The 9992-nt window shown below is 29.3% G+C and overlaps 1 protein-coding gene across 1 annotated transcript in view; it reads right to left on the bottom strand.

Moving 5' to 3' along the window:
* Window positions 1–494: 494 nt before the first annotated feature.
* The window catches only part of LOC107450774 (tyrosine-protein phosphatase non-receptor type 9), a 29141-nt gene continuing 19643 nt past the window's right edge, over window positions 495–9992 (bottom strand). The window contains exons 7-11 of the mRNA XM_016066672.3: window positions 9225–9808; window positions 7091–7251; window positions 5966–6195; window positions 4104–4311; window positions 495–2537 (exon numbers count right to left, since the gene is read on the bottom strand). Coding sequence (XP_015922158.1) covers window positions 2311–2537; window positions 4104–4311; window positions 5966–6195; window positions 7091–7251; window positions 9225–9808 — 1410 coding nt within the window. The 3' untranslated portion in view covers window positions 495–2310. The remainder of the gene's footprint in view (window positions 2538–4103; window positions 4312–5965; window positions 6196–7090; window positions 7252–9224; window positions 9809–9992) is intronic.

The raw sequence follows: 9992 nt of genomic DNA, 5'->3' as shown, positions 1-9992 counted from the left end.
TATTTTTATAGTTGGCTTAACAATGTACATAGCATATGTTATATGAAACTACTAGCAAAGTGCATTTAAAGACATTTATAAGTAATATTATGATGTTTAAAAAAAACATGTACCATTGATAATATAGGAATAGAATCATTGCAAACAAAATTATAAAATGAAAATCAACATCCCTGTTGTAGCTTTCAATGAAAGAAAAAATTTATATTTATATACAGGTTTTGTAATAAATTTTATGTAAAAATTAGAACTTCCTTTTCAAGAGTAAGAATTAAATTAATGATAACTTTTCCAATACAGTAGAACTCCGATTTAACCAGCCACTCCATTAATAAAAACTTCCCTCTTTTGGCATCATTTCAGTCTGGTATTTTATTTTCTATATCAATAATGTAAAATAAGACCGGTATTACAAGCGCCTTCCTTAACTACTACCCGGAAATACTGACGTACTTAGTTACAGTATTTTTACCCAACTATGGATACATTTCATGTTTTCTTTATTTTTCTCGCGTTGAGGATGGTAGCAAACGAAGTTTCCTTCAACGCCGACAAGTGAAAAGATCACATCGCTTTTGTTGAAGGGGACTTCATCTTTCTAGTGAGTCATCACGTATTGAGGTGGCATCCATTATGCACATACATTACTCCACGATCCCCTATAGGTTCTAAGCCGGTATTGCACTGATTAATGAAACATATTCTATTCTCTTTTCACACCAAGGTCTGTTTATCAATCAAAAAATGGAAAAAGGTCCGTTAGATGTCATTGGGAACTTAAAAGGTGGTTTTTCTACTCCTTCGGTGGTGTGACCTCTTGAAACGGCGCTTGATGCTGTCACTGATGTTATTTTGGAGAATGAGTTAGAGCTGGATAATGCAGAGTTATTAGAATATTCGCAATGTGACAGCAATGTTTTAATTTGCAAGACACAGTCCGCTTCAATCGCTGATATTATGGAATCTTTCGGTGAAAGCAGTGGTGAAGATGTAGCTGAATGTGGCACATCTTCTCCATCTTATAATAACGGTGTGGTTATGTTACAGAATCTCAATTTTTTTTTCCCCCGAGGTCAAGAAAAAAAGAGATAGATACAAATGAGATGTTTGAAAATTCGTTGCATTTATTAAAATTGAGGAATTCAAGACAAATGAAAAGATCTGTGTTTTTTTTTAAATCTAAATGATATAAGTTTTAAATATTTTATTAAAATCATATCAATTGATCATATTGAATTTTTAAAATAAATTTGTTCATTTTTAGTTTACATAGTAAATAAGAAGATAAATATGTATTATTATGCTATTTTATATAAGTTACACTTTCATACCCCCGATATTGCAACTTTCCGCTTTTAACTACGCTTGTGACCAGTCCCACAAAGGTTGTTAAATCGAGGTTCTACCATAATTTATTTACTTTTAGGTATTTATTTTCATGGTATTGGGTGACAACTTAAAATATCAGATAGAAGAAAAAAGTAATGTAAGGTTTGCTGCATTCTGTTTAGGCAACAAGTTAATTTATTCTCTTCAAGTTTAAAAATTAGTTACAAACTTTGTCAGTAGATGGCACAACAAAATTGAAAATAAAAACTAAATATAATTGTTTTTGCTGCAACCATTTTAATTATATTTGCAGGGACAAGTAGTAATTTTGTCCTTAGACCAGGCCAAGTTATTATGTAAATGACATCAGCTTGGTAGCGTTGTTTTACAGTTTTTCTTTGTTAGCAGTGCCATCTGTAATTAACTTTGTAACTAATTTTAAAATTTTGAGAAAGTATATTTTCTAGTTTCTAGCAGAATGCAGCAAAATTACTCATTACTTTATATACGGTAATTTATATAACTGATTTGATTTTCTAAATCATCAATAATTAAAGTAACAGGCAGTTGCTGTTAATTGCTTACTTCTTGGAATAATTGCATAAATCTTAAGCAAATATACATATATTTTAACATACACTCAATGCTTGTATAAAAATAAAAAACTTATAAATAGCTGAAACCATAATTTACAAAATGTTTTGAAAAGCATTCAAAAACAAATATTTGCACAAATAACATGAAAGTAAACTAGTAGTATGGAAAAAGCTACCTCAGGGAAGAATCTATTAATGAGCACAAACAGGAAACTTTCACACAAAAAGGCTGCAAGTTTTTTTTTTTTTTTGGCAATAACACATTTAAAAAAATAAATAGGACAGCAGCATAACAAAAGCATAACAGTGTTTACACTGACCTTGGTAAAAATAAAGCTTATTTAAATAAATAAACATGCCACTTTTGAAAAGTGGACAATGTATTTTACTCAGACTCTGAATCACTATCATTAAACCCAGATAAATCCACATCCTGCAAAAGTCCATGACTAAGGGCATATTCCAGGAGAGCCAGGTGACAAAAAACATATTGGTCTGGCATTTGTATGCTAAGAGCTCTTTGAGAGCGAATTTTTTCAACGGTTGTGCGCACATCAATAAGGCTAGTTGCTTCTAATCGGCAAATACAAATGTCCAAGGTGATGAAAGTACCTAAAATAATGCATAAAAAATTTTAAATACTATGCTGTTTTATTTACTCGAGTCCTAATTAACATTATATTACATTTTTTTAAATCTTTCTTTTTGAACAATTTTTATTAATTGGAGCAAGTTCAAAATAATCTTATAAAAATAATGGATTCCAAGATAGTGGAACAGCAATCACAATTACTATAATATGTATGCTAATATGTATAACATAACAATTACCATCCATACATATCATTTTAAGATCTATAATGATAAATCACCATAATGTTGATAATATCTATAAGGTAATTACTATCTATATTTATAATTTGAAGATCTATTATAACAAATCACTATGACATCGATAATATCTCTAAGGTAACAATTACTATCCATGTTTGAAAGTCTATAAAAATAAATTAAAAGTAATTCTTAAAATTACATAAGTACATAGTAGGCAAGCCAACCTAAGAAATAAGCAAAACAATAATAAATATTCAAAAATAAATAAATTACATAAATTTATTTTAGTACAGGCTTTTTACCCATAAAAAATAATAAACGAAAAATAAATTATTAAAAAAAAACTGACTTTAAAAACTTTTCGGAAACTATTCTTGGTATGGTTTCCCATTTAGGAAATTCTCGAGAGGTTCTAAAAAGGAATTAATGATAAGTCAATCGGGCTACAAAAAAAAAAACTGATCTGGAGAAGAGTTTTGGGTACTATATGCAAAGTTTGCAGGGTCAGTTGATTTATACACTTGTTAGGAAAAAATGCCTAAGAAAATAATTTGGGGACACGAGGTCCTGAGATAGGGCATAAAAGCCAGAGAATTGAAAATTGAGAGCTAAATTACCTGACATTCCATCGTAAGCTAGTTATAGCAAAGCGTGGTTATTTCTGACAAACAGAAAAATGTCCGAAGAAAAATGGAACATTATGTTTATTTGAAACTTTAAAATCTTGAATTGCAGGAAACAAAAACTATGCATTAAATTTAAACAAACACTATAAACCAGATATTTACTCGTGCTTAGAGCACAGACAGAGAAAACTTCAACATGACTAGAGGGTTGGGTAAACTAAGCAGTGAGAGCTAGTATAGCACACACAAGTTGGCTTAGATCCATTTACAAGAAGCGTAGAAAAACCCAAACAATGTCATCTGCAAATGATGCTATAATTAGATGCAGTCAGGAGTTTAGTTGTACCATGCCTTCCGTGGAGAAATTTAAGAATATCACGACTGCCGAGACAACACATATAATGGATCAATTTTATAGATACACACTATGAGAAGACATCTTTCTATCGTCATCAATTAAATATAAATAAACCTGTGAGTATGGAATCTGGCTGAAAAGCTTAGAACTTGGTTGTGTTTTGAACAGTTGGCAGGTCTGAGCATGTACAGATACAAGTCATTTTAAATAAGGAAGTTTTATGTAGTGATAGGTATAATTTTAATGTGAATAACATATTACAATATTTCAAGAGCTGAAAATCCATTAAAGTGTGCACACCCACTTAAAAGTTTATTATTTAGAATATTATGGATTAATTGTATATTATTATATACTTACCAGTTCGGCCAATTCCAGCACTACAGTGAATTACTATGGGAGGACCTTTTGGATGTCCTTTCCATTCATCCATAATTGTAGATACATGTTCAGTTTGTTTTTTCCTCACTTTATCCCTAAAGTCAAGCATAGCTAAAGCTGAATGAGGAACACCATAATCTGGCCAACTGGTAAACTGCATGTGATATACTTGGCGAGTTTTATTTGTCTAAAGGAAAATATTCATTTAAAAACACTGACTGAATTTTCTTTCAAGTTAAAATGCAATCTAAATACAAAACTATAAGTTCAATACAGTAAGAAATATTACTAAGAATATTAATTATGTTAATAAAAAAAATTTAAGAACTGCTTATTTCTTCTTTAATGTATTTCAAGTATCTGCCTTTTAACTTCCCTATTAATCCTTACCAAAATTCCCGATTAGTAAAAATGTATGAATTTCTAAGCATTAATTGGATTATTGTTTAGAAATTCATACATACCTTGAAGAGTATTTTTTATTTTGTTTATGAAGCTTGTTTAGCTTTGTTTACGAAGCTATGAAGCTTTTGTTTATGAAGCTTTTTCACTATAAGATTTAATAACTTACTTTCCTGTTCGTTTCCTTTTTTTTTCCTTTTCAAAAAATTTAAATTAATTAATAAAGGTAAATATAATTTAAATTGTCTATATTGAAATCTAGACACTACAAAAACGTTCCTAACATTGCGAAAACTCAAAATTTCTGGATTTCTCTTGGCACAAAAAATAAAATAAAATAAACACAGTAGTTTCCCAAAAGCAAGCAAGTTGATCCCTATAACTAATAAAACTTTAAAGTGGAATGTTATAAAGCATTCCAAATATTCTCAATATAAAGTAGTTGTGTTCCTATTTGCAAATGTTTCAGGCATTTATCTTTTTGAAGAAAGTTACATTTTAATGCTTTATGAAAGAGATGAAAATTATTAGTTTTATGAATATGTAACATCACAAAACATGCAATTTTTCAATTATTAGTACATATTAAAATATATTCTCATAATTAATGACTTAGCTTCACTTTTGAGAAATTTATTTGTACAATGAAAAGGAACGATTTTTATAAATTTATAATATTAAAACTTCATTGTTAATTAAAAGTCATAATTATAAACTTTTGAACTTATGACACTGATTATCAGAATTTTGGTAATATTTTCTTAAACGACTTAAAATATCTCTAACCTCCATACAAGAAAATTGTATCTATACTGAATTTCTTAACTGGTATCAATTAACTTCGTTATAGACTCTACTGTAAATGTATTATTTCAAGATTATTAGTGCCATTTAAGCAAAAATAAAAAAAAAATCATTCCCTTTAAAATGATTATAATAAAAGTATATATTACGTGTGCATTAGAATAATTCTTTACTCATCATCAATTATCTAATGACAAAAATTTTTAAGACCATGCAAAATTTTTAAGACTAGAAAAATTTCATATAATGCCGATTTTATAAAAAATTCAGCATTCTCACAACAGCCCGTCGTGGGCCTGGAAGTTATGAACGATCAGGGTGCCCGATTTTGTGGCAAATATAAATTGCCACAAAATGTGGAATTTGTGTAAAATATATTTCCCGAGAAAAACAATATTTTTTTTTAAATGTATCAGAATTTTTTTCTTACCCTTAGTTCAAAGTCATGTTTGACCTACAATTCATGTTTGATTCATGTATGTTTCTTTGTAAGTTCTGGCATCTTTAAGTTCCTGATTATTGTAAATTTCTCTTTCATTAGTGAAGATATAAAATTAATTTGATAAAATTTTATTTAGGTGAAATATAAATAGATAAAAAAAAGAAGTAACTTGCAACCATAGTGAGAAACCTACTTTCATATTTGTTATTTTCAGATTTGTAACAGTGTAATCACTGAAGTACTCCACACCATCATTCTGAACAATGTAAGGAAGATACTCTTCACTACATCCCTCATCTTTGGGCCAATATTGACCACACTTAACTCGACTACGCTCAATAGTCCGTGTGGTCATCACTATGACACCAACTACTTGCTCCCAAATCATTCTCCAAAAGTCTGGAAATGTTTTGGGCAATGGTCCTAAAAGTTTAATAATAATTCATAAAACACCTATTTATTTTCAGAATAATAATAAGAATGAATAATAATAATGTGTAATGGGCAATTTTACCTTTTAAGGATATCATATTTGTGGACTTTAAATGCACATAACTCAGTTTAAAAAAAATCAAGCGGTTCTAATATCTTTTGCTAAAATAACTCTTGATGGCATTTACACTTACTTACTTAAAATAACACCGCATTTTTAAAATAATGAGAGTTACTATAAAAATGGTGTAGGTGTAAATGACACTGATAACTTTAACAAAAATTATTAGAACTGCTTAACTTTTTTTTTATAAATTATGGGCATATATATGACATTTAACGACAAATATAATATTCGTAAATGGCAGAAATGCCGACACAAAGTATAAATCAATTGCTTAACCTGACGAGGCATCATATCTAGGTATTATTTACTAATATTAATCTCAAAATTTTGTAAATTGCTTTCGACTGGATAATAAAACAAGGAAAAATGTCATCTTAAATTTTAAAAATTGCTGAATTTTACATTAGAAGTTCTATAATTTTTAACTTAAAAAAGTTACTTATTGATTAGGTTTTTTTTTCATCTTCCAGTGGTGTAAAAAAATATGGTATCAGATGTGACGCATACATTTTTTTAAAACTCTCTCACATATTCAATAATCAGATAAACAGAAGAATAAAAAAAAGCCCACTTTTTTCCAATACATATGGAAAAACAATAAAAATTTAAAATAGAAAAACTTTATTATTGTTGTGTGTCAAAGATAGAATGACAGATTGCTACCACATCATGATCTAAATATTAGAGCATAATAAATAATCATATTATATAACTTGAAAAATACAAATGGATAAATTGAAATAATTTTAATTTACTTACCTTGTGTGGAAATAAAAGCATTTTTTTGTTGAAACCCATCTACGAAATTTCCATTTAGATAGTCAGAATATGGATCAGAATCAACGCAAGACAGTTTTACTCGAGAATGATCATAACATAAGACATCAGAATATCTATTCTTCGCCTGATTGGATTTCAACCTAAGGAAATATTAATTAGTTTTCAGAGAAGTAGCTGACATTTAATTAAATAGTAGCTGCTTAGTATGTTGTGATCTTATTCAACTTATATATTCTCTTTTTATCTTTATTTTGTTATTAGTTGTGAAATATTTTTACTTTCGTTTTGGTCTTCAGGCAAATTTTTACTTTTGATTTCAATTTAAGGTTAATTCATTCTATATTCTCAATGCAAAATACTAACCGAATACTAACTATTACTTCCAAAAGCGAGCACCAAACTTTTCTCGAACTTTCTGTAGATAATTAAACAAATGATCTTGTCCTAAGACATTCAAGAGTTCATAACTTTTTCATTTTTAGCAATGAATATGCTACTGGAATAGTATAGACAAATAAAAAGAGATAATATTTAAGTTATAAATTACATTAAATTTAAAGAATTAGTTAGCATTTTTCATTTCAGAGTGCATGATTCCTGTTATTGAAAATGATATAATAATGATTTAGATATAGCTTAGCTTCTGGTAAACATAGCTGAACTTTTAGTGCAACTTTTAGGTGGAAATAGATTTTGTTTCCTTGTTTCTTTACAGCCCACAGTAACTTTGAACAACTGTTTTTTGAAATAAAAGGAAAGAATTTAAACCACTGTGAGACTCCTCCATACATTAATGAAATATTAGATAACATGTCTCGTATAAGCATTAATTCTAACATAATTATGTTCCTATAATATACACAGTGAAAAGTACATGAAAGAAAATCTGAATAACATTTGAACTGATAGCAAGATTCAATAAAATTTGATGATTGAACATATGATATTTTGGAATTTTTCTGAACATGGCCACTTTAATTGTTATTCAATTTTCAGGGAAAATGTCTAAATATGGCATTTCTAAAAATATTTTATCACATCAATCATATAAACATCACTAGCATCAGCAAATTTCATCATTCCACTGATGATATAACTAAATCTAAATTTACATTTAAAATTTACATAAAAGTTTAGAGATCAATAATTGCTTATGAAAATTTTATATCTCATAGCAGTCAACCTATAGATAAAACTTTAAAAACCAATTTAATATTACTATCATTCTATATTAATATATCAATTTTGCATTTCAACCAATGATTTAACATGACTGTTTTAAACGTCTTTTTATAATAATACTAAATTCTTATAGTTAATGCCTTACAATTATTAGTTTATAATGTAAACTTCTTCCTGGTGCAACAATATGTGTATTATAACTCTCATCATTATATATGCTGACTACATTTTATAGGAGGAACATGCATGAATAGGGAGCACTTCTGTCCCTGTATTTCTATTTATGGTACTGAAAGACTTATTATGCTTTATAAAACAAATATAGAGACATAATCAAATAATAAATTCATAATGGGAGCCTTAAAACCAAATTTAAATTAATAAGTAGAAATATGCTTCATTTGACTTATCAATGTTAAAAGGATAGCAGTTGCCTGAATAATTAGCAAAACTGCCATACTACCTAATTCTTTTTTTCAAATATTTTGTAAGCTTCACATTAAAAATGGACCACCATACATAATTTGTTCTCATTACTGCTTGTATTGAAATGGACAGAAATAGCAGCTTAATTTTACAAAAAAAGTGTAAAGGCATTACTATAACAGCCTGTCGTGGGCCAAATAAGTCGTAAAGGTTATGGCTTTACAATATCGTGACCAAAGGCAGGATTACAGCAATTTATTCATTATTGTGCACAACCCGCCTTTACTTCCCCATTTTTTTATAGGTAATTTTAATTTATTACACCCTTTCCATGTCTTTTTTTCTAGTCTTTTTTATAAAAAAAAATTCAAATTTAAAAATTTATAATGGAAAAGTCTGTACGGCAGTGATTTAAATAGATTGAATATCAACTTCAATCAGAGAACTAATACAATAAAAAGGAAGAAATGTTTTTTTAAAAAAATAATAGGGAGAAAGTACAAACCTTGAAGATTCAAAGGTTCCATCAGAGCTTTTAGATTTGATATCTGCATACTCATCGTGCAAGCCTCTTCTACCTTTCCTCTGCAAATGCTCTATAAATTCTTCCAAACTCTGCCCACTTGTTAAGTCATCGTGTAAAGAATCGGCAGACATGGAAGAAGGCGTGCTCGTCTTTTCCTCGTTGGGAGAATTTTCATGAAGTGGCGAGCAAGAGGGTACTTGCACATCCTGAACAGTAAGGGATATTTCCTTAATTACTTCAACCTCCTTCTCACGATCTTCAGAGTTTTGTTTCTCGTGTATGGAGCTTTGATTTTCGCTCGACTCGTCTGTCTCTCCTTCGCTGCTGGCAAAGTGGAATAAGTGAGTAGCCAATCCATTACTTCGCATGACTGGGGGTGAGAAAGCGGATGGGGAAGTGGGAGCGGAGACAAAATCGAAGAGGTCACCGCATCGATTTGCCATGGATTTCACGCAATGCAAAAGCCATGTCTGATGATCAATGGATGCATTTCCACCAAGCTCCAAGGGTAATGAAGATAATGGCACATGAAGTGGAAGCTGAGGAACACTTACCATGTAAACCTAAAAAACGTACAATATGTAAAGAAATAAAACATTTAAGATTCAACGATGAATATAATTAAGTTATACGAGGGTTGCTATTTATATTTCTGGCCTAATAATGAAAACACAAATATGTAGGATCGAAATTGGTTTTATTGTTTTTCAAAATATTCTCCATGACTAATTTCGGATTTTTGCATGC

The sequence above is a fragment of the Parasteatoda tepidariorum genome, chromosome 8 (assembly GCF_043381705.1).
Source record: "Parasteatoda tepidariorum isolate YZ-2023 chromosome 8, CAS_Ptep_4.0, whole genome shotgun sequence".
In the NCBI taxonomy this organism is placed as follows: domain Eukaryota; kingdom Metazoa; phylum Arthropoda; class Arachnida; order Araneae; family Theridiidae; genus Parasteatoda; species Parasteatoda tepidariorum.
Note: the sequence above shows the minus strand (reverse complement) of the source record. Positions and strands in the feature narration are given on the sequence as shown.